Source organism: Rhinolophus sinicus, linkage group LG04 (assembly GCF_036562045.2).
Source record: "Rhinolophus sinicus isolate RSC01 linkage group LG04, ASM3656204v1, whole genome shotgun sequence".
In the NCBI taxonomy this organism is placed as follows: domain Eukaryota; kingdom Metazoa; phylum Chordata; class Mammalia; order Chiroptera; family Rhinolophidae; genus Rhinolophus; species Rhinolophus sinicus.
The window spans coordinates 160,658,916-160,683,698 of NC_133754.1; the positions used below are offsets into that span (position 1 = coordinate 160,658,916).

At 48.8% G+C, this 24,783-nt stretch overlaps 1 protein-coding gene across 8 annotated transcripts in view; it reads right to left on the reverse strand.

Annotated features, from left to right (window-relative positions):
• The window catches only part of ANKS6 (ankyrin repeat and sterile alpha motif domain containing 6), a 50,253-nt gene that overhangs the window by 21,656 nt on the left and 3,814 nt on the right, over positions 1-24,783 (reverse strand). For all 8 annotated transcript variants that reach the window (XR_012495863.1, XR_012495864.1, XR_012495865.1 and 5 more), the window contains exons 2-11: positions 20,879-21,381; positions 17,102-17,146; positions 16,217-16,421; positions 15,144-15,250; positions 13,225-13,373; positions 11,745-11,943; positions 10,737-10,786; positions 7,660-7,863; positions 6,384-6,537; positions 4,287-4,456 (exon numbers count right to left, since the gene is read on the reverse strand). Coding sequence is in view for 5 of the 8 variants with exons in the window: in XM_074330758.1 (XP_074186859.1) it covers positions 4,287-4,456; positions 6,384-6,537; positions 7,660-7,863; positions 10,737-10,786; positions 11,745-11,943; positions 13,225-13,373; positions 15,144-15,250; positions 16,217-16,421; positions 17,102-17,146; positions 20,879-21,381 (1,786 nt within the window). In the remaining 3 variants the exon portion in view is untranslated. The remainder of the gene's footprint in view (positions 1-4,286; positions 4,457-6,383; positions 6,538-7,659; positions 7,864-10,736; positions 10,787-11,744; positions 11,944-13,224; positions 13,374-15,143; positions 15,251-16,216; positions 16,422-17,101; positions 17,147-20,878; positions 21,382-24,783) is intronic.

Below are 24,783 nucleotides of genomic sequence, written 5' to 3' on the forward strand. Positions count from 1 at the left end.
GGGGTCTGGCTCAACATAATACCTTTAAGATCCATTCAGGTTACTGCATGCTACCCATAGTTTGTTCCCTTCCATTATTGAGTAGTATTTCATTGCACGGATGTCCCACAGCTCATCACTGGCTGATGAGATGTTTCCAGTTGAGGGTGATTATGAAAAACTGCTATAAACATTCACCAACAGATTTTTGCATTAACAAAAGTTTTTAAAAATTCACATGGGTAAATACCTAGGATTGAGATAGCCAACTCATATGGTTAAACATATGTTTAGTTTTATAAGAAACAGCTGAACTTTTCCAAGGTGGCTGTACCATTGTGCATTCCCACCAGCATTAAATAAAGAGTTGCAGTGCCTCCACATTCTCGTCAGCACTTGTATCTTTAAAACTTTAAAAAAGAATTTTAGCCTGTCTAATAAGTGTATAGTGCTATCTCACTGTGGTTTTAATTTGCATTTCCCTAATAACTAATGATGTTCAACATCTTTTCAATATGTTTGCCATTTGTCTATCTTTGATGAAGTATCTACTCAGGTATTTTGCCCATTTTTTAATTTGTTGGTTGTTTTCCTATTGTTGAGTTTTGAGAGTTCCTTACTCAGTAGTTTAAATATGACATGGCTACCTAGGTATATTCATTTTTATATTTATCCTATTTAGTGTTTTCTGAACTTCCTGGATCTGTGGTTTGGCATCTATTATTGATTTGGAGAAATTCTCAGCCATTGTTTAAAAATATTCCTTCTGCCCCACCATTTCTCTCGTTTCCTCCAGAGATTGCAATTACCCATCTGGAACAGCATTTGGTATTATTCCACAACTTTTGAGTGTTCTGGTTTGTTTGGTGTTGTTGTTTTTGCCTTAACTTCTCTTTTTTCTTCGTGTCCAGTTCTCTCTTTTGTCAGGTGCACTAATTCTTTTTCTGGTTGCATCAAGTCTACTGAGGAGCACACCAAAGGCTTTCCTCATCTCTGTTACGTGCTTCTTACTTCTAGCATTTCCATTTGCTTCTTTTTTATAGTTTTCATATCTCTGCTGAAGTAGTTACACAATCTTACACGTTGTTCACGTTTTCCACTAGAGCCTTTAACATATTAATGGTAGCTCTTTTCAGTTCCCTGTCAGATATTATCATTCCAACACCGGAGCCATAGTGCAGGGCCACTCTTCTCATGATTGCTCTGTTTCTTGGGAATGTAGATTTTCTTGCCTTTTCGTATGTCTTGTAACTTTTGTTAAAAATTGGATACCTTGAGTACAATAGTAGAGACTAAGATGAACAGTTTTTATGCCTGAAAATGGGTGCACCTCTCCTGCTAACTCCCCTCTAACTAACTACATCCCAAAGTGCAAAAAAGAAGTCCCTCTCAGGTTTTGAAAGACTTTGTCAATTAGCTACCTATATTATTAAAAATTCGCCCCTCTGCTTTTTTTCTGATAAGGAAAGACCTTCAATAATAAAGGTTCTGATAAAGCACGAGATAATTAGTAAATCCCTACAAAACAGATATATCCCAACCAAAGGCAAAGAAACACGATACTCTGGACCTGTGGGCAGCATTACTGGGGCAGGGGCAGGTCAATATAAGGTTATTTGGGATGTTCTGAAATAGCTGAACTATTCCCTATGTCCCCAGTGTAGCAGGTCGATTGTGTTAATGGCCTCATCTCCACTCCTCTCTGGAGCTATATACCCTTTGCTACATAACTCTGTGTGTTCTCCTGTACTGGGTGTGCTGATTGGCTTAAACAACTTGATTAGGGCTTCAATCAAACATTCTTGATTGCCACGAGAACACAGCCAAGTTTGCTGTGGACACACATGGCCCAGTTATGCTGGTCACCCCAGCCAACAGCCAGACGTGTAAGTTATCGCCCCAGACCAGAAGAACTACCTAGTTAAGTCCAGACTACACTCCCAACCCACAGATTCACGAGTTTTTTGTTTTAAAACATTGAGCCTTAGGGTGGGAAAAGAAAGCTGATATACCCACCAAGCCATTGGGCTTTCAGAGATCTGGAAAGTGTAGACAAATACTCTGATTCTCCCCATTCTGTGCCTGCTAAGGCTCGCTGATTTGCGAGCATGCTAGAAGCCATGCCTTGTGAATATTCCACTATCACAGTGGTGCTTGTTTTAAGCAAAGTACAAATACCAGATTCAGGAGGCTCATATTTTGAATACTAATTTCTAATCCTTCCTAAGGGAGTCTTTGAGAAGCACTTCATGTCTCCATTTTGCTGCTGGAGTCATTGACAGAAAGCCCATTCCTAGTGTCCTTTGATTTAGGGCAGTGGTTTCTAAGAGCCCTGGCTAGGCTGGCTGCAGAACTCTCTGGGGAGGATAACAGAGTTCCCAAACCCTGTCCTGAGAGTCTCATTCAGTTATGCTGGGTGGGGCAGAAACCTGAAGGTCACAGCATGCTATTGTATGAAGAAACTCAGGTGATCATCGACCTGCATCGTTTCCCCAGTTTACTTTTCCTGAGTGCCTCTTTTGGCACATTTTTCTTTCAACAGAATATACTTGTATATAGATTACATATGAGAGCTGCAGTCAAGAGCGATAATAATTAATATAATTTCTAACTTAGAGGCCTACCTATTTCCATCATCAATTAAAGGAAGCTAGTAATATCTAACACATCTAATAAGACCATCAAAATAGAAACAGAAAATTTTAGGCCACAGAGAAGACAACTACATCAAAACCCAGACTACTTTAATGCGTAGCTGAGTTTCCTAGCAGCAAAGGCAAAAAGAGGAATACAATAATTATATAATTCTTACTAAGGAAAGAAAATACATCAAAATATCAATAGAGACTTTTTTTTTCTACAGCCAAATTCTAAAAGGAACTTAATTACATAGATCCTATTACACAAGTAATGGTCAATATAATGGAAATATGCTAATCTTTGGGGAGAGAGAAACTTTTTCAGGAGCTATGTTATAAAAGGAACCGTATGTAGGTCCAACAGCAAAAGGAACTTTGAATAACAGAGTTGTGTAAACTCTTACGGTTGGATATAAAATAAAGATTATTTCTCATTCATCCATTAAAACATCAGTCTCTGGAGGCACTTCCAGACAAAGGTCGGGGGTGAAGCTCTTAGGTGATCTACCTTTTCTCAGAGAGAAAGCTTAAGCTCTAGAACATATGATAGAGAGTGGGGTTGTGGCTGGATTTGGGGTCCTCTGAGAGGAGGAAATGGGCTTCACTGCATCACTCAGGGGAGGCACCTGGAGAACCACCTGGGAGAGGAGCCAGTTCACACTCATGACTAGGAACCCACATTCTGGGGCTCCCTCCATTAACCGACCCAGGCAGAAGGGCTCAGGAGTGGAGTGGGCATTGTGAAGACACTCACACACTTCCCGTTCTAGAGAGGCATTTAGGGTTTCTCAGCCACTGCAAACTCCATAGCTGCTAACAATGTGGTGATGGCTCCAGGGCGACATCAATGGAGGAATGGTGCCAGAGAGGGGAGGGGAGGCTCTGGCTCGCTCCTGCCCACCCACCTTCCTTCCGCTCCTCCCCTCTACCACACTCTGGCCTATGGAGTGCCGCACATGCCATCCCCTCACCCTGGAACAGTCTCTCACCCTGCCCCACCCCTGCCCCTTCCATCTGGCTCTTCATCCTTCGGGTCTCCGTTACACGTCACTGACACTCTCAAGCCGGGCAGGGCATCCTCCCTTCTCCATGACAGCCTCTACCACAGTGAGGGGAGACTGCTTGTGTCTGGAGTGACACCCTGACAGTGGTCACCAAAGCCCCTGTTGACTGCGGGACCCTCAGTGCTAGCAGTACCTGGCCCAGAGCAGATGCACCCGAGACGTGCACGATGAATTAGGAAGTAGTGCCACTAATGGCAACGTGCACAGCCGACACCTACTCCGGCTTTCCAGGGGCCAGGCCCCATCCCACACGCTGAAGTGTGGGGCTGAGATTTGAATCCCGGCACTGTGGTCCTGAACCCATACTCTGAACTCTTTTGCTCTAATCAATGAGCAAAAATGTGCAACATGAGTCTGGATGAGGAATCCGCTGGTGCCCTGGAGATCAGGTGGGAGGTGAACACGAGCGAGGGCACAGAGTGTAACCTCAGCAACTGCCCACATGCCCCAGCCCATCTCAGAAAGCCCAGGAGTGGCCTCTCGAAGGGGCCTGTCTTTAGTCCTGTCCCAGAACTGTGGCACCACCCACGTTCCCCAGCATGTGGGCCATGTTAGGCCAGAATCTATGAGAGTTAACAGGGGGAGATGGAAACAGAACGAGCACCTTGCCACCCGGACCGCCACCGCCTGCAGGGGAGACTGGGAGCTCGGAAGGGCTGGACCCGGGCGCTGGCCCAACAGGACTCGACTGATGGCTGGGCTTCTGCTCAGAGAGTCCGGCTGCTTTTTTCCTCTGGGCAGCGATCTGGGACAGGACACTGTCTATGCTGCCACCTGTGGAAACAGGAAGAGGAATGACCGCCACAGGTCCAGCATACTGCCACAGGGGTGCACTGGCTTCATGTGCCGATGGGGCTGAGCCAGAACCGTTTCCCAGACGCCCTCCCCGTGTGGCTCTGGCTCAGGGCTGACCACAGGAGGACTCTGCGTGAGAACTGGACAGCGGCCGTGATGCAGTGGCCAGCAGGCGATGAAGGTGTCACAGTTAACAGGTTGTAAAGACGCAGTGTAGGCAAGTTTAGCTTGACCCCTGCACCACAGCCAGCTTGGCCAGCCTCCATCAGGCGCAGACGCCGGCCCCCAGCCCCGGATTCCCACTGCAGACCCCCAGCAGCACCTTCGGCCATCCAGCCATGCCAGGGCTCCCCCCTTGCCCTCCAACTCCCCCTTTCCGAGCTTTACATCCCCAACTCCTGCAGTTGTGCAGTGCCTTCCTCTTGCATAATACTCAGAGATGTCAGCTTCCCTGATTGAACCCTGATTGCCAAGTTCTCTCTCCCAGGTTCCCCAAATCTACTAACAACCTTGAATTATTATGAAAGAAAACAGGAAAGTGCTAATACCCAGGCCTAGGGAGGGAGCTTGAGGGAGAACACTGATAACTAACACTTACAGAGCATTTACTAGGTGCCGGGCACTGCTGTCAATATTTTACATGTATAAACGGTACCATTCTGGAAGGCAAAACATACCAAAAGCCTTGAAAACAGGCAAACCCACTGGCCCCACCACTCTGATTTGGAGTACTTATGTTAAGCAAGTAACTGAGTATGCAAATACAGGAGTGTGAAGGCATTACTTAGCATGGCTATCTACAGAAGCAAACATCTACAACAGCCCCAGTGTTCAATAAGAGGGAAGTGGTTATATAAAAGTGTGACATCTCACGCGAATGGAAGACTGTTTGGTTATTTAAAAGATGCTATAGATACAGGCTTATGGACATAGAACGGTGTTCATAATATGGTGATATGTGCAAAGAGAAAAACGTTACAGAGCATTCTATGCTCTGATGTCAGCCTGCCTGGGTTCGGGTCCTGCCTCTGCAAATTCACAGCTGAGTGACCTGGGCTGACTGAGCCCATTCTGTCATCTGTAAAACGGAGATGACAGCTTTGCAGGTTGTTTGGGGATGATCCATTTAAAGGGCCTGGTATTATGCCTGACGCATACTACGTGCTCAGTAAATTATTGCTTCACTTTCATAAATACAATATGCATAAAAGTGCTTTGTAAAGATATACACCAAAATGTTAGCGATCTTAGTGGGTGAGACTCTACCTTTCTTATTTTTTTTTATTACTACTACTACTACTATTATCATCATTATCTTTTTGGTTTATCTGCTCTTAAAAGCTTTTCCACAAGAAGCATGCACTTCTTCTGTAACGGCATAAAGCAGGGGTGCCCTTCCTGCAAAGCTGGTTTTGGTTCATCCTGAATACCCTCAGGGAGGACAAGAAAGTGTGCTGGAAGCTCAAAATAACTGTGGGGCACTCGGGTTTGAGTCCTAACTGTCACCAACTTGCTCTGTGCCCCTGAGCAAATCTCTTGCCCACTCTGATCTTCAGTTTCCTCATCTGTTCAATGAAACGGCAGGATGAGAAGCTAAGGTTTAACCTTCAAGGATTTTAAACACCATGAAAACACCATGCATTTCTTCTAATTTCTTATAAAATTTCCAACAATATAAAGCATTTTAGACTTTATTTCCTCTGTCTCTACTACCCCTTCCACCAAGAAAATGCATAAAGGAAACTCCGAACTGTGTATTCACTGAAAAATCCCTTGGCCACATCGAGAAGACACAGTGTATGCAGCTATTTCGGGGGCTACCTACAGAGCGAGCACGGGGGTGGTTACATCCTCAGCGCCCAGGGATCTGCCCACCGCCCCTGAGTGGCCCCACCTGGGTACCCACCTGAGCGGTTATGCAGCTCTCCGCCGTGCCTGCTCATGCCCCCTACCCCACTGGAGCCACCTGAGGAATGAGGTGAGTGGTTGAAGTTTCCAGAATTGGTAGGAGAGGCTGCACTTCTTGAGAGAGATGGAAATTTAACTGGCCTGACGGGAGTCTGCAAGAACAGGTGAATGTCATGGTTAGGGTTTGCTGTTCCTTCCTCTGGACACACAGACCCACGGAGGGGAGGGACCTGGAATTCAGCCAGCCCACCCCAGCCGATGCCCGCACCCGCCGGCACGTCCTTGCCGACCGGTGCTCAGCCTGCTGACGTCCACTAGGGGATGGGAGTTCACTTCTAGCTGCTGACAACCTGACCATTCAGCTCAGGCTGAGCCCCCCTGTGACATCCTCCCCACAGGGCACCCTGCTTTCACCATCACTCAACTCTTCCCATATTGTGGACAGAATGCAAACCCACGCTGCCCATTCTGAGCATCTGAGGCCAGGTTCTTGGTCTCCCTCTAGAGATCTGATACTATGTCAGCCCAGGGAGGCAGCTGCAAGCACAGGGCTCAGTCCCGTTTTACAGCAGCGATGGAGGCCCTGAGCTTCTCCAATCACTCAGCACACTGTGGCGGGTCAGGCCTGAAATCCTCGTGTTTGCTTTGCCCATTTATCGTATCCACATGTGGACAGTCTACACATACGGCGATAACCTCCCACAAGAAGGATACCTTAGTATGTTACAGAGACACCAAGGGCCAGTGTGGTCCAGAGGACAGAAGTCACACTGCTTCTGGGTACAAGAAAACATCAGTCATGTACATAGCTGCCTCCCAGTGCTGGCTCTTGGTCATGGACCTGAGCAATTATGTAGTGTGGAAGTTAACAGCCAAGAATCTGATTTTTGGTCCGAGGCGCACCCCACCTTGCTGGGTGATCTTCAGCAAATTACTTCACCTCTCTGGGTCCCAGTGTCCTCACCTACTAAAGGGAAGGTCAGATTAGATCAGGTCTTCAAACTGTGTTCCCTTCAGCTTCAGGCTTCCAGCGAGAGCACAGAGAACAGGGACTCCCACTTTTATTCCCTTCACTCTGACACTGTAATCTGTTTACATACTATGTTCCTTCACAGGCTTTCATTAGACAAAAGGTATCACTCATTAAAAAACAAAACGAAAGAAAAGCTTTAACTCCTCTGCGTCCATGGGTCTGAGAGCCCTTCTGCCGGCAACACATCACGATTTCAGTGAGTGGTGAGTGACCGTCCAAGCACGTCTGCTGGGTGACTTACGGTGTCTGTGTTCCCGCTGCCCACAGGGTGGCCCCTGCTGGCTCTCTGGGGCAGCACAGTCTTCATGGGGTCTGCTTTTCCATTGTGACATGTCCGGGACCGGTCCGAGCTCCACAGCTCAAAGCTGGAAGGGGGTAAGAAAGGGGGGATGACTGCCTTCAGCTTGTCACTCGGGAGTCTGGTGAAGGGGGCTCCATTTCGAAGCTGAAAAAGATAGGCTGTGGGTTAGACAAAGGCCCCAGAGGGCTCCCGCATCTGGGAGGAAGATTCCCGGTATTTCCTGCTTCTCAGAGAAACGCACCATCTATCCCTCCACCCAAGCCGGAAACCCACATGGTATTCTCAGCTCTCCTTCCAGCAAGCGAGCAATACCCACGTCTGCTCTGCTCCTGAATCCATCCACAGCAGCAAGATTAGAACAGGGACAGAGGCCTGGAGAGCCAAGGCGAAGCCAAGTGATGTTGGGGAGTAGGGGAGCACAGGGGAGGTACCCCCTACGGCAGGGAGAGGGGCACCTGAGCTGAGCCCGAAGGCCAGTCCAAGCTGGCCCAGTGAGCACTGGGAAAGGGCACTGCAGACAGAAGGAACAGAATGTGGAAAAGCCTGGAGAGAGACGAGCAGGACAAGTGTACAGAACTGCAAGCAGACTGGTGTGCCCAGAGCTGGGGCTTTCAGGAGGCAGGGGCAGGAGACGAGAGAACTGGGAGGCCCGGGCTAACTGGCTGTGAGCCCAGCAAACACGCCCTTCCCCACCCACCACACCCATCCTACTCTCCAGCCACACCTCCTACTGCTGACATTTTTAACTGTAATTGAATTTTAAATTTTGAAAATGTGATTTGGGGTCAGTTTAAAATCCACGCAATGAAGACTGGTGGATTGTCAAGGAAAAGCATTCACAGTCCACTCTAACTTTAATTAAGAAAAGACTGAGCTTGGTGCCAGATGGTGCTTTGCGGGGAAGGGCATCCCACAGCTAAACCTGCCTCCAAGCAGGGCATCTCCGGCAAGGATGGCTGCAAACGCCCACTCAGCAGGGCGCCCAGGCCAGCCTCCATCTACCAAGGGGCAGGTGGGCAGTCTGCTGCCCTCTACAGTACAGGGCATGAGGAGGCGGTCGGGAGTGCTCCAGGGCAGAAGGGACGGCATCCTGGGTTCCCACACTGGTTGTCCTGAGCTTGTCTGAGAGTCGGTGAACAAGGGCTGCCCCTCTAGACTTTAGCAATTTCATCCAGCAAATGGGGGATGGGACTGGAAGGTGACTAAGGTCACTCCCAACTGCAAACCCACCGCTAATGGACATTATCATTCCTTCGGGTCAGAGTCCAAAGCGCTGCACACTTTCTGGAAGGCGATGACATTCATACCCTCATCAGAGCTGTTGTAACAGAAAACTAGAAACCCCAAAGCTCCCCAGGCCAATCTCCACGTCTCAGTCAGACCCACTGCCACGATGCAATGTTGTATAACGAAGCCATTAGATACGATGTGGCCAAAGAGTGTTCAGTGACATGGAAAAGATGGTCATGACCAGGCTCAGCACAACATGGGGAAGATAACAGTGTGCCTTCTGCACGGTTGTCAGGGAGACTCAATGAGGGAATATATGTAAAGGCTGCAAATAGTGGCTGGGACTTCGTAAATGCCGTGCTGATACTATTACATATAACATGACATTATATTCATAGATGCGAAAAAATCGTAGGAAAAATACTCAAACGATCTATACCACAAAATGTCAATCATGATCGTATGTGTGATCAAGGGTGATTTTATTTTTCTTCTTTATATTCTACTGCATCTTCCACAATTTCAGTAACAGCATATTTGCCTTCACACTGAAAAGAATGATTACTATTTAATAGTCTTAGCCAATGTCCGGCAGTACGAGCTCCCACAGCCCGTGTGTAGAGACACCGACGTGCGTGGCGGGGCCGTCAGGACCCGGGCAGCTCGGGCATCCTCCAGGACCATCTCTGCTCCTTCTCCTCTCCAACACTGCCCTCTCCTGGCCGGCCTCCACACTGGGTCTCAGAGCTCAATGGACTTGAGTTTCTAACCCCAAGAAGGAGGCCCTCATTTCAGAGAAAAGGAACAGGAAGCCCAGAGAGGTGAGGTAACACGACCAAGGTCACAGAGCAGATAACTGACCTCTTATTTAAACCCCACAGCCATGAGGGACAGCATCTCTCTAGTCAGAGATGCTAGCTGTCTCCCAGTACCCACCTTACATATCCTCCTTATTACACATCCCTGATCTTAAGTTGGGCTTACAACCACCTAGAACAAAGACTTCATTTCCCAGACTCTTGAGCAGCGTGATGTGCCCATGGGACTAAATTCTGGCTGATCTGATGTAAACAGAAGTGATAGGTGAGTTAGGAAAATTCTTTCAAGACACCTGGCATGTACCCATGATGGCGCCATCTCTTCTTCCCTTATCCTTCTTGCTGGCTACAATGAGGCAGTAATGCCCAGAGCTCTGGCAGCCATCTTGGACTAAGAGGTGACCTTGGTAATAGAAGCCATGTCTCGGAGACCAACAGGTAGACGGAACCTAGGTCCCTAACTCCATGGAACAATGTACCAGTCCTGAACATCACTGACTTGAGAGAAATAAGCGGCTACCTTAGTTATGTTACTGTTATCTGGGGACTTTCTGTTACTCACAGCTGAACCTAGTCCTGATACAGCTCTAGCTTATAGATGAGGAAACTGAGGCCTCACTCAGGCTGGAAAATCCCATGACTCCTCTCTCCCTGCAGTCCATAACCAAAGTGGTGAGTCTAGTGGCGCCCATCAACTCCTGCCCCTTCAATGCCCATCCTCAGGGCTGCCTCCCCTGAGAATGTGCCCAGGGCTTACCTCTGGCTACAGAACACCAGCACAGCCTTACCCACAGTTCAGGGCTGGCACCTGTTCTGACTCCTCCTTGGTGCCAGAGCTGTACCCATTGTTATACATTTTGACAGCAACTCCATCACAAAGGAAGACAAATGCCCACATCGCTCCTTGTTAATCAATCAACTAATGATCGGAAGAGACCTGAAATACTTTTAGAAAAGCCCCACACTCACCATGGTCGTCAATAACACATCTTCCTTTTCTCCTCTCGTGCTCGCAGGACCTGAGAGACAAATGGAAGTTTCCTGAAATGACCCCCCCATGAGTGTACGGCGTGAGGATGAGTGACCAGGTTGGCCTTCATCCTGGTAAACCAATTCTCCTGGGTGATTAAATATTTAATAATAATTGGTATTCAATATTTGAATAGAAGGAAAGCATTAAAAATGTATCTCAGAGCATGTTTTCAGCTTTTCCATAAACCACTGCCGTGCTGGGTCAGACAGTGGTGCACCCAGCTCAATAGTCTGTCTGAAGCAGTGGTGCCGATGGAGCTGGTCTGGGTGTGGAGAGTCTGTTAGAAGGGATCTGATCTACCCAATTTCCCAATCGCTATGGGAATCTCCTTCAGCATCCTGGCAAAGTCATCCAATCTATTGAAAAGCTCCTGTAGCAGGAAGCTCACTAACCCTCTTCTCCCGAGGTATCTTGTTCTATTTCAGAACACTTTCAGTGCCACAGACCAAGCACATTTGGTAGGTGGGAGAATCACCTACCATGTTTCCCTGAAAATAAGACCTAGCCGGACAATGAGCTCTAATGTGTCTTTTGGAGCAAAAATTAATATAAGACCCGGTATTACTTAACTATAAGACCAGATCTTATATAATACAATATACTAGGTCTTGTATTTTACTATATTAATTTTTGCTCCAAAAGATGCATTAGCGCTCACTGATCGGCTAGGTCTTATTTTCAGGGAAACAGGGTATCTGTGGCTTCAGGTCTCTTAGCAGAGCGTGTGGGACAGAAACCTGGGACTCCTGCCACCAGCTCCCCCATTATCCCAGGCTCATAGCATTTGTGTGCCTGCCTAAGTCTCTTCTTTGCCAGACCAGCCACTGCTCCAGTCCAACCTCATCTCACCTCTGACATCAGCCTGGGAAGTAGGAAGGACATAGGGCAGAGGAATTAGGATTGACCATTCTGGAAATTCTACTGCATCTGCAGTTTTTTCTTACCATTGTCTTTCATGGTGGGGGCCACATCAGGGAGTCCCGAGCGGCTTGTCTTGTCCTGGGGGGGCGCCCTCATTGTGGAGTCCAGAGCTGGTTCCGGCTCATCACAGAAAGGCAATGACTGGTTGCTGGACAGACCACGGGGCAGGGTCTGCATCAGTTTGAGCTTCCGGAACCGATTGGACATTCGGTTCCACCAGGACTGCCAAGAGAATGCAGAGCAGAGGTCATGCCCCAGGAACACCCAGCTCAGGGACCATGACTACACTTTACACTTGTGTACCCTCTCCTCTCCTGGGCCAATGGCAGGCATTACCAGTCAACCACAGCACCCTTTCCCAGTAAGCCCTGGTGCTCTGTAAATCTTTTCTGACCCCGCTGTTAGGAGCCATTTTGAATAGGTAGGAGGTAGCAGTGAACCCAAATTGCCACCCCTCACCTAATCAACCCATTGTACAGACTGAGAAATGGAGACCCAGACAGGGGTGACTCTGGCTCAAAGTCTCACAGTGAGTCGGGGACAGACAGATGGACACATGCAACACCAGACATCTTAACAGCTACACTGCAACCTCTTTCCACCTATTCCAGTGACAACGTGAGAGGTGCCAGAGTGTCCATAACAAGGCCTGGCCATCTGCTCCTATAGCTTCCCCCCTAGAGAGAGAACAGCTGCTGCCTCCCAGGGCATCCTCATAATCCCGTGACAGCTTGCAGGTTACTGGCACAACCCAAAGGGAGGCCCGGCCTACAGAGATGGCAGTGTGGCAGGGACGAAGGGATCTCTGCAGACAGCACCGTGAGGAAGAATCGGGGGCTTGAATGAGCCAGCAATGCAAAAGGCATGCCAAGTCTGCAGATCTGAGGAGGTACGAGGACCTCAGACAGGATGGGGTCGGGGCGGAGGAAATAAGTTAGATTTCAAACAAGTAGAGCAGGATGGGGAGATGAGAAATTCAAAGAAAGATACTAGGCTTGCAGTTAGAAATAAGCAACTGGAACTTGGTTTTGGTGCTTCCAGGAAGGAGCTGACGGGGGCCTATGGGACCACAGGGAGATTCCCAGAATGGCGCAATCGGCAAATGTTCTACATACTAAAGCAGAGGCCACAGACAGATGGCCTGGGAGGGGAGGTGTTCAGTCTGGCCAGCTCAGTACTATGGCATGCAGATTTTTTAAAAATTCCCTACATTTATAAATGGAGTTTCCACATCAAAATCTGAATTTCTAGTTTCTCCTGAAAAAAATGGGAGTATCTGGCAACAAGGACCTACATTCTTGTAAAGCAGCCACTGATGCACTAAGCGGTTAGGGTCACCCATTTTCCCCGGGCCCCACCATTCCCTACTGCTCACCCCATCTTACTTCTCACCCCTGCCAGCCTCTACCCACAACCTAAGTAAGCCCTGGCTTAAGAGGAAGTAGTAGGCACCCCTCCACCCCACCACCCGTCTGAAGCCCTTTAAGACAAGAAATGGCAAACCTTAAGCCCTCCTTTGTCATCGGGCAGCACTGGGACACTCCAGGGCTGGCGGACCTTCGAGTGGGGTGGGGGTGACGGGTGGCTGGGCCGGCCTTTGTCTTTATTCACCTGCATGCACACAGATGCCAGCAGTCGAACAAGTTCCGTGTCTATGGGCACAAAAGGTAGCGTTTTTACCTGCAAATATGTCTTTCGGGCTCTGGGGGTGGGTCCATAATGACCCCTGTCAGCCTTAGAACTCAACTGGAGCCTGTGTTACTCTAGGATCAAGCCACCTGCCTCTCCATCTAACCTTCAAAAGCTGGCAAAAAGGCCAGCAGGGCTCAATCCACTTGATCAGAAAGAAAAACCAGAAGCCCTCTTTCCCTAGGAAGGCAGCGGGGTAGTATGTTTTAAAGAGTACAAGCTCTGCAGCCAGAGGGCAGAGATTCAAATTATGCCTCTGCCCCTCTCTGGCTGTGTTATTGCAGGTAAATTAGGGAACCTCTCTGTGCCTCTGTAAAAGGGGTGACATTAGTACCCACTACATAAAGGGTCTGGAGGATTTGAGGGAATTCTTGGTATGTGGCAAATGCTTAAGAGTGGTTAAGTATCACTAGTTATTATTAACTTAACAAGGTTATTTTAAAAGGCAACAAACAAGATTGAGAAGAAATTACTACATACTATTAACATGGTTAATGGCTTCTCTTGACAACCATTTTTTTCCTCTCCAAGTGTTCAATATAATAAGCAAGCGTTTCTTTGAAAATTTCAGGCAAAAACTTCACTTAAAAAAACCCACTAAGAAAAAAGTCCACTAGAGACAGATGGTTTTATGGGGAAAAGGAGTGGGGAAATGGGCAGGGAACAAGGGAGAAGAAACACAGTGAGAGAGAAGAGTTTGTCGGAGAAAAGCGTGTGCCGTCCAGCCTGAGGTCGTGGAAACTGATTCTGCACGTGAGTGAGATCACTGGATTTGCACAGAGGGCCTTAACGCTCGAGCTGGATCAAGTCTTTCCCCTGGTCTCAGTCACCTTCCCTCGGACACCTCCCCTCGACAAGAGGATGTAAGGCTTTGTTTCCCTCATACAGTCTCCAAGGATGAAGTGGAACCAAGTATCTGTGCCGTGTGGGGCCTGCAGCGGGGAGAGGTGGTAGTGGTGGCAATACTAGTGATGAGAAAGGACACCGTGGCCTGTCACCCCCATACCTAAGAGCAGCAGCAGGAGTAAATCCACATGGGGCTGTGGAGGTAAAAGTCCTCTCCCCATGGCCAGCAGGTTGCGATCTAGCTCAGGGCTCAAAGCCTGTGGGTCAGGAGGGCCTCCCAACCTCTCCCCCAATCTGGACTGAAACGCCAGGATTATAAACAGATAGACCCTGCCCCTCGAACTGGCTCACTGGAAGCCCCAGTTCCCAGAAGAGGGCCTGCCACACTTGGTGAAGGGCTAAGGGGAGCAGGGGGCACCAGTCGGGACCAAGAGAGGTGTGCGGCTAGTCAGGGCGACACCCTGGGCACAGAGCCCTTCACCAGGCCGCCTCCACCTACAAAATTCAGCTGAGGGGTCGCTGCTCCGTCTCTCATTCTGCTTGGCAAAGGGCTTTTTTCTGTTTACTCCTGAGCCCCTCAGTTTCTGGCTCCAGAGCACAGACACCATTGTGGGATTCGTGTGGACTGCCAAGGCAGACACACACCTTGCTGGCCTTCCCTTCTTGGAGACTCTCATGAGCTGGTGGTGGGAGAGGTCTCAGGGAGTACCCTAACCCAGCCTTTGCTGGCAAGGGACAGACTTGCCTAGGGCCGTATGGTGAGCTCTTGGAGCTTGAGAGTGTCTTCCCCCTTGAATTAGCAAGTGCTTAAAACACAGGCGATTATCCGGCTTCCCAGCCAGAGAAAGGCAATGCAGGGTTACAACCCGTTTCCTGAAACAACCCACCAGGATCACTCAGCAGCATCACTAGGTCAAAGGCCGTGTACCCGTTTTTTGCACGAAGCGTGACATCAGCCCCTTGGTTCAGCAGATATTTGACAATTTCCTTATTCCTGGGGAGGAAAGAAAAAGTCAGAATTAGGCCCACTGAAAGCAAAAGCGTGGCTTTGCTCCTGGGCAACAAGACATGATAGTAACTAGAGTGCCCAGTGTCTGAGCGTGTAAGAAGGGCATGGAAAGCTGCCAATCGTCTCGCTCCACCTTCCCTACTCTCGAGGAAGCCTAAGTGCTCCTACCATGAACAAGACAAATACAGAGGGCTCTGCCCCAAAACCACTTGGGCACCAAGGCCCCCACCCAGATCAGGAGCTCCGCACTGGCCAAGGTGCTTGATGTGGAGCCTGAGGCTCGTCAAGTAAGAAGACAAACCACTTGGAGATGACGCAGGAAAACGCTCCGGACCCCTGAAGCAGGCAAGGAAGGGGCCCTAATCTGGAAGCAGACCTCAGCAGCTGCATGACGGCATGCAGACCCCTGCCTCTCAGTCAGCCGCCCCAAGGAGGAGGCCTCCAGGAGGGCAACGGGATGACAGAAGACAAGAGATTCAGAAGCACCAGTGCATGCTGATGCTTGTTCAGAAGGAGAGGGTTAAAACAAGTGTCCCCATTGGATGTCTCAGAGAAGCCAATGGTATGAATGGCTCATGTGCATTTCCAATAGGGACAACTTAGGGCGGCTGCTCACACATCAATGTGAAAACCTCAAACAAACTAACCACTCTGTTCAACTGAAATCAATCTACAAAAGCGTACGTTTCGGCATAAAACATTGTTGCTGCCTGGTTTTTCATGGCCCCTGGTGAAGTTCTGTGATGAGGTCATAGAAAAGCTAGATACAGAAGGGCAGGAACACAGGAAAGAATGAGCCTGTGCGGCTTTAATTTTTTGTGCCTGTCCCAACGTCTTCAGAGCCCTGGGGTTTACCTGTGGGTCTCAGGACCAGAAAGCCCCTATCAAGAAGCCCATTCAGCCTGAGCATCCTATCAACCTGGCCGCAAAGGGAGTGGGGCTGGCACTGACCCATGGTAAGTGGCCTGCATGAGAGCCGTCCAGCCGTGCACGCTGTCCTGCTTGTCAATTTCAGCATGCCTCTCCACCAGCAGCTGCACCAGAGGCAGCTGCCCCATGACGGCGGCCAGCATCAGGGGGGTCGCCCCATCCCCATTGACCAGGTTCACGTGGTTGGGGTCTTCGTCGGCAATCTCTTTGACCAGCTGGAAGTTTCCTGCAAACAGAAGCAAGAACCCTAATGATCCATGGGCCTGGCACTGCGGGCTCATGTATATCTAGTGGGTTCATATAACAAACATGTGCTGAGCCTGCCTCTGTCACGGGCTGCTGGACATTATAGGGGTTCCACAGATGAGTCAGAGGTAGCCTCCACTCTCAAATCCCTCAATCGATGCGGGACAGATAACTTTACTAAAAGAGAGAAGTCGTGATGTCGTCAGAGGACAGATGAAGGAGACTGATGGAGGGCAATGACCATGCAGAAGGAGCGCTCAGGTCTGCCTGGGGGTTGAGGATCAGGGAGGGCTCCCTGGACATGGGGTCTGCATCAGAAGAGGAAATTTTAGGCTAAACAGTCCTTCATCACAAAGAGCCTGAAGTGGGGAGGTGGGTAGCCAGGTGTTTCAGAGGTAGGGAAAAGCCAGGACCTAACTACCAGGTTTGGCTGGAGAGGCGGAAGAGCCTGGGAGGGCAGGCTGGAATTACTCGTAATACTCGTAACAATCAGCCTCTAGGGTCGGAACTTTCCTGGGGGAAACCAGAGTCAGAAAACAATAAAATGCCTGTTTGTTTCTCAAATACTCTGGGTGGCCTTGAAGAGGACCAGAAATATTAGGTTGGGAGAATGTGGCACTGAATTTTGAAATACCCAAAAAGATTTTCTAAAGCACTTACCCATTTTCAATGCATGGAAAATATCAGGTCGCCTTTTCTCCTCATCTGGGTAAACAAAGATTTTGAAAGTTAAGTACCGAAAGGTTTACTGTAACAGGAAAGTCACAAGGGTGCAACAACGCAGCCTAGCTTTTAAAATGATCTACTTTTCAAAAGCAATCTAATCAGAGACCTAAGTAATGGACAAATCCAGTAGCCCTTCTGGAAGGTTATTATCAAAGAATGTCCGAAAATGCATTTGGAGACAAGATCTGGGGAGGTCATTTGGCCAAAATGACATTAATGACCAGTGGACCGTTTCCTGATCCCATACTCATAAAGTTTTTAGGCATTCCAAACTTTGGGATGCCTGTTCTTAGATATGATAGAAAAGCAGTCTTAGAACAATCTGAACTCCTGTGAAAAATGTAAACAGAAACGACTTTTTTCTCTTAAATGGATAACCATGAGATAATTCCAGAGCCGAGGACCCGAGACACTGAGAAGCTAAGCCCAGAGGAAGGTCATGGATGTGGTCTCCAGGGGAGCCAACGTTCAGTTTTGCTTTCCTTCCCAAATAAGAAGCAATCTGCGTATCATTCTGAGAATCACCCCTGCCCAAGACCTGCAAACACAGCTTCCTGTGGGCAACTGCCCACCTGACTTCAAGCTGAAAACCGCAGCCCAGCTGCTGGGCTAGTGCAGGACACTGGTGCCCCTGTCCACCCCCAAAGCTGGGCCTTGCTGCATCCACCCAATGCCAGCCCCTCCCTCATCTGCTCATCTGTCACCTTCCTCTACACTTGGGCTAGTGGGGGCCCTGCTCCTGTCAGAAAGCAGACGTCCTCATGACCAGTCCCCTCGCTGGTGGTGGAAGGCAGGACTTCCTGCCGCCTCTGAGTTGCTCTGGGGAGGGAGCAGACGCAGGAGAGGAAACCTGTGGCTCTGGGCTGAATCTCTGGTCCAGACCAGCCCGTCTGGGCAGCTGGGAAGAAGCTGAACAATGGTGCAAGGGGCACTGAGTCTGGGGTCAGCATGTCACAACGAGTGTATGTTTCTAGAGTGATCTGTCTCCTCATTGCTAAAATGGGGATAATATGCTCCTGTGGGGACCACATGACAGATGCAGGGATCAATAACATAGATGGGAAAATGCTTCAGAAAAGGTTAAGCTCTATTCAAAGAGCAATTTTTGTTATCTTTACTAGTTAGTGACCAGCCGCCACCCCAGCTAGGGTAAGTACTTAACTCCAGGGCTCGTAAAGGAAGTACAGACACAGAACCAAGTGTCTGATTTTGCCTATGAAATACTATTACAAAATAATTCTGCATCTTAGTTTTAACAAATATGTCGTGTTCCTGTAAGTGTTTCAGAGTCTAATGTGCTATGGGCCAGCACCTTCTCATGCCAAGAGCCTTTGACAGAAAAGAGCGCATCACCTGGCCTTAGAGTTGGTTGCTAAGCAACTATCTGGTACAAATGAATCACTTAACAGTCTAGCCTGACCCCAGGAGGCTGGGATAGCTGTGCCCCTGATGCCAAGTGACCCTGGGCTGGTCCCTTCCTCACTCTGTGCTCCAGTTTTTGCATTGATGTCAGAGTAGCTCTGGGGACCCAGCCACAACCCCACAGTGTGGGAAGGGAGGGTGTCACAATGACAGTTATAGCCTCCAGGGCAACCTGTCCTACAGCTAAGTCAAGGGAGAGACTTGCGGGTCCCTAAGGCCCCAGTGTGATGGATTTCCTGGCATCTCACAAAAGGAGTGGGGGGCCATCATTCTTTAATAACCTGTCCTTATTAATAACACAGCCTTGGTCCTTACTGCCGTCCTGCCTGAAGGCTCTTTCCCAGAGCCTGGGTGGCACACTCCTTCAGTTCCTGCAGTTGGCTGAAATGTCACTTCTTCAAGGAGGCCATCTGAGACCGTCCTACTTCATACTGCAGCCTGCATCACCCCCACTCTGCCACTCCTAACCCTCTACCTTGCCCCACCCCGTGGCACTTAAACACCTACTGTACTATGTAACCTACTTTATTTAATAGGTTGTTTCCTGGTTATTACCAATGTTCTCAAGGGCAGGGATTGGATCTGATTTGCTCACTGACTTATCCCAGATACTGAGAACAGTGCCTGGTACTTAGTAGGAACTCAATAAATGTTTGTAGAATAACTGAATAAACAAATGATCAATAAAAACCTATTACGATAGCTTCAGTTTACTCAGTGCTATCTATGTGCCAATCACTGGATATACATTTTATAGGCATTACCCTGTTTTCCCGAAAATAAGACTTAGCCGGACCATCAGCTGTAATGCATATTTTGGAGCAAAAATTAATATGACCCGGTATTATATTATATTATATTATATTATATTATATTATATTATATTATATTATAAAGACCTGGTCTTATATTATGGTAAAATAAGACCAGGTCTTATATTAATTTTTTCTCCAAAAGACGCATTAGAGCTGACGGTCCGGCTAGGTTTTATTTTCGGGGAAACACGGTATCTTACTATTGCTCACAGAACTTTACAAGTGCATTTATTACAACTGTTTTATGACAGAGGACACGGAAGTGCTGAAAGGACAATGAACATACACCCAAGGCTACCCAGCCACAAAGTAGAGAACTAGCCTCAAACCCAGATCTGCTCGATGGGGAAGTCTGCACTCATGGCCATGACCCAATCCTGTCAAATATCACAACCGTAACAAGGGTGATGGTAGCTGCCAACATCTCTCACACAATCCATGTGGGCCGGGGTGACCTCACTTAATCCTCACAGCAGTCCTGTGAGGTGGCTGTTACTCCCATCCCCCATTTATGGACAACAAAAGGGAAGCTTGGTGAATTCAGGCAACCCATCCACGGTCCCTGGCTGGCCTTCTCTTCAGATTTTCACCTTTCAGCCCTATGTGCATATCCACTGCGGCCGGTCACTGCAGCCGGTCACTACAGCCTGCAGGCACCTCGGCCATTATCACTGAAGTCAGACGCATCCCAGAAAACGGGTACTGACACTGTGTGTGACATTGCATTGCACGGTCCTACTGCTCATGATGAACTAGAGGTTTTGCAACGCAATGTGTCCTGTGGCAGGTGTGTTAAGGGTTGTTTAGACAGCCCTTTAAATGCCAGAAAGATGGCAAAAAGAAAAAGGACGCAGGACACATCAATAGGTGTTGGAAAAAACCTCAAACATGGCCTGAATTTTATGTGAATTAGTCTCTGGGGACTGATCACAGATGAGCTCAGGCACCTTGTTCTGAAGCAGGGTTGGCAAACTACAGTCCCCGGGCCAAACCTGACCTGCCCATTTTTATAATTATAGTTTTACTGGAACATAGCCACACCCACTCATTTACATGGCTGCTTTCACTCTAGCAGAAACGAGCGGTTACGACACAGACTGGATGGCACACGAAGTCGAACATATTTATTATCTGGTCCTTTACAAAAGAAATTTGCTGACCCTGTTCTAGAAGAATCCCAGAAACACCTCCCTCAGAATCACCTGGTGAGGGAGGAGGGGCCTTGCTACGTTGGTTTCTGGGCTCTTCCCAGAGCTACCAAATCTCTCTCTGGGGGGGCAGGAACCTCACATGTAACAGGCACTCCCAACTGATCCTACGCACAGCACATCGGAAGCCCCACTGCTCTGCAGGCTGGACTCTGATTTCTGCATGCCCTTCAGTTGGGCCATCCATGGCTTGAGTCTTTGAAACCCAATTTGGGGTGCTCTGTGACACCATGGTGGGGGGTGGGGCTGGGGAGGGGCAGCCTGACCTGTCTTGGGCCTGACGGTGGTCAGTGGGTCCAGGTAATCTGCAAGGTCCCTGTGTTTGCGGTCAAGTGCCACCTCGAAGGCCGTCTTCTCCAGCACGCTGAGGTGGTCAGGGCTGGCCCCCTTCTCCAACAGCTGCTGGGCCACGCCAAGCCTTCCGACGAGCGCTGCCAGCATCAGCGGGCTCCAGCCCACAGTCCGGGCAGCGTGGTTGGGGTCTGCACCCCACTCGAGCAGCAGACGCACCACAGCCTCATGCCCATGCTGGATGGCAGCCATCAGAGCTGTGATATCCAGCAGCTCGTCCCTGCTGTCCCCTGTCCCCGGCTGCTCGCCTGAGGGCTTGTGATGGTCCACAAAGGCACCAGCTTCCAGAAGCAGCTTCACCACGCCCAGGTGGCCACCCCGAGAGGCCACAGTGAGCACACTGGCCCCCAGCCGGTTCTGGGCATTGACATCAGCCCCGTGATCCAAAAGCAGGTGTGCCACACTCACATGCCCAAATCTGCCAGGAAGATGGAAAATTAGCGACACTCAATATGGAGCACAGATAAGGAGACACTTATGTAATCCTCATTTGTCCTTAATCATTTAAGTCCTAAGAGGTGCGTGTAACAGCCCTTCTTCTGATGCCTGGCATTGTTCTGGCCCTGCATATGCCCCACCACAAAGGGGAGCAACTGCCCTGCCGAGGTTCGAATCCAGCTCTGCCATCCATTAGCTGCATGACCTTGAGAAAGAACTTTAGCTTCTTTGTGCCTTCATTTGCTCATCGGTAAAGTGGGGATATAACTGTATCTACTGAGAGGGAATGTTTAAGGATTGAACTGATATACCTAAATATGTAATATATACAAAGCACCTAGAAACAGTGTTTGGCCAAAGGAAGCACCACATAAATGGTAGCTTATATCACTGTAATCATTTTACATTATGCAACATGCCAAGGTTACCCAGCTGGTAAGGAGCTGCGTCAGGGTCAGAACCCAGGTCTATCTGAATCCTGCTGCCCTCCCTCTGTGCCCTACACCACACTGCTTCCCACGTCTCAGAAAGGTCCTTTTACTCTGCTTTGCAGCCTGGGAATCTGTCTCTCTGCCTACGCTGATTTCCACATGGGCAGGACCCATGTCTGACTCATGTCTACGCCTCCCCTCCCCAAATGTACGCACAGAGAAGGTCCTTTGAGATGAGGCAGCAGACCCTATGCCAAGAGGTGTGGTGTGACTGTGGTCAGCAGAGATGGACTCTCAAGTCTCGCCAGAGGTCTGCTGCCACCTGCTGGCAGGAATGTCCGCTGTCCGGGGCTGAGAATTGGGCCTGGGCCAGACCCCCCTCAATGAAGCTTGAGCTATGGTCCTGCTGGGACACGAGACTAACATGTGCCCACCAACTCTCTAATATCAGGAAGAGGGAAACAGATGCCTCTTGCCAGCAAAATCTCTTCCTTCTTTTGCTTCCAGAAGGCAAAAAAAAATTCCTTTTTTCAGCATTTTTGGTTGGCATACTCTTTCTGGGCTCCGAGTTGTGTGTGTCAGAGCTGGAAGGGGCCCTAGACTAACAAGGAAAGAATAACAAGAGACGGGCTGGTTGTGCCAGGCTTTACAAGGCCATGATGGCTGCATAACCTCTGCGTCCTGTGAGGCAGCTTTGCAATCTCTTGTTGTGCACCCCTCCTTTCCGAAAGCGGGTTTTGTCGCTCAACCAAACCCAGGGCCTCCCTCCTCCCTGTGGAGGCAGAGCCAAGGCTGAACTCTGGTTTGAACTTAACAAATACCTTCTGGGATATGAACCTTAACAGCACCAGGTCACTTTAGCCTACAGAGCGCAGCCCGTGGAGGGAGAGCTTGGTGAACTGCCCCCACTCCACCCCCAGCTGTAGGGGCACTGTGCCTATCTGTCTCCTCTCCAAGAGCAGAGAGAGGGCAAGTCAAGCTGAAATAAACTCAAATGCAGAAAGCTGCAACTCCAATCTGTCTCCCTGTCTCCAGCCTTGTTCATTCCTGCCCATCCTCCATGACAGTCCCCAAACCTAAAATGATATTCCCAACCCATAAATCTGACGGCCCCTTCCCACTGCCCGAAGGCCTGCCAAACCTGTCAACCTCATCTCGTCCCAACTCCCACACAGGATCCTCAGGCCAGGCTCACCTATACTCACCAATGATTAGACTCTGCACAGACAGGACTGGGGGGCTGCCAGAGTGGAGCTCAGTGATGTTGTCAAATGAGTAAGTGAGTGCATGAATGAATGACTGGCATAACCAAGGAGAGGACCAGAGATGGGCAATGGAAATGAGTGAAGAACTGGAATGCCCTCCACTGGAGTATTTTAAAAGATTACGCTATTTAGTCACCAAGCAAGAGATAAAATCTAGTATAATTCCTAACAGCAGATTACAAGGTACTATCACATTTTTATCTTATTTGATCTTAATAAGCTCTGAGATAAACCACCCATTTCACAGATGAGGAAATCAAAATTAGAATGGAAAGCAATAATCCATAAATTCGAAAGTGACAGAGTCAAAACTTGAGCTTGGACCCTAAAATAGCAAACCCCACTCTTCTGGTATAACACATTTTGACGGAGGAAGAAAAAGGCTGAATTTCAGCAGAAATGCTGACATTTAGAATGCTTCCTGAACTCATGGGAAGCCCAAGAGATTATTCAGTTAGGTTGAAAATATAAAAGGATTTAGCGAAGGCTGAGATAATTTTGTGGATGCTAAGTTTCTGATAGGTAATTACTGAAGACAGGGAAGCTGGGGCTTTCTGAACAGCTGCTATGACTGCCAATTAAATTTCTGCAATTAACACCTGTGTTTCAAGACCTGGCATATACTGCCACCACTCAAAGCCCTGGGAGGCAGAGAAATGAAGGGCAAGAGGAGGAAAGTAAAAAGGCCAAGGATGATGTCAGATCAAAGTAAACACCATGCAACTTGTCCCTTTAGCAGGTAAAGGTAAATTTGGCAAGTAGCTTCCTGGTGGCCAACCCCAAGCAGAAAATGGTCACGTACAGGATTTATGGCTGGGAGCACAGGCTCTGGAGCCGTCTGCCTGGGCGTGGAGCTTACTAGCTGTGTGGCCTTGGGCAAGTTATTTAACTTCTCTGAACCTCAATGCCTCATCTATAAAATGAGGATGGCAGTAGAATCTACTTCCTAAGGTTTTGTGTGGATTGAATGAGTTAATTCATTTAAAGCACTGAGTACAGTGCTTGGCACAAAGTAAGTGCTCGGTAAAGGTTTAAGAAGAAGGAAAAAACATGCATGTAACTCTTTCTGATCCTACAGTAAAACATCCTCCAAGAGACCAAACTGCAGTCCAGGCACAGGACCTCGGATGAGCAGGGTCTGATCCAACGACAAGCTTTGGAACAAGGAGCTGGGATGACGAATAGGTGCTCTTTCACCAAAAGTGGTGGCTGCCGGGAGCAAAGGCTTGAGACACTCTGAGGCGTATCTAGATTCAGGGAGGAAGAGCACGAACTGGACCATGTCGGCGCACAGCTATGCACCTGCCCGCCCTGATCCGAGGGATGGACAGACTGTATATCCTTCAGGAAGTCTCCATGCACATTAGTCCACCTACAGATGAGGCAGAAGACAGCTCAAACACTACCCAACACGGACAGAGGGGAAACCTGAATACAGATGGTCGGGATTGCCAACTGAGGGACAATACATTTTAAAGTACCAGGCTCTGTCTTGACTCAGCTAAAGGTCGAGAGTCAATTCTAATCCTCACAGGATTGTCATATTCTACCATATTCTCATAGGAGTAAATAAGAAAGTATGTCATAGCTCCCAAAACAGCACCTACAGGATAAATGGAGGAATAAAGAGGAACGGAATTAACCCAAGAGCCTCTCGATGCGCGAGTGACAAAGTCATCACACAAG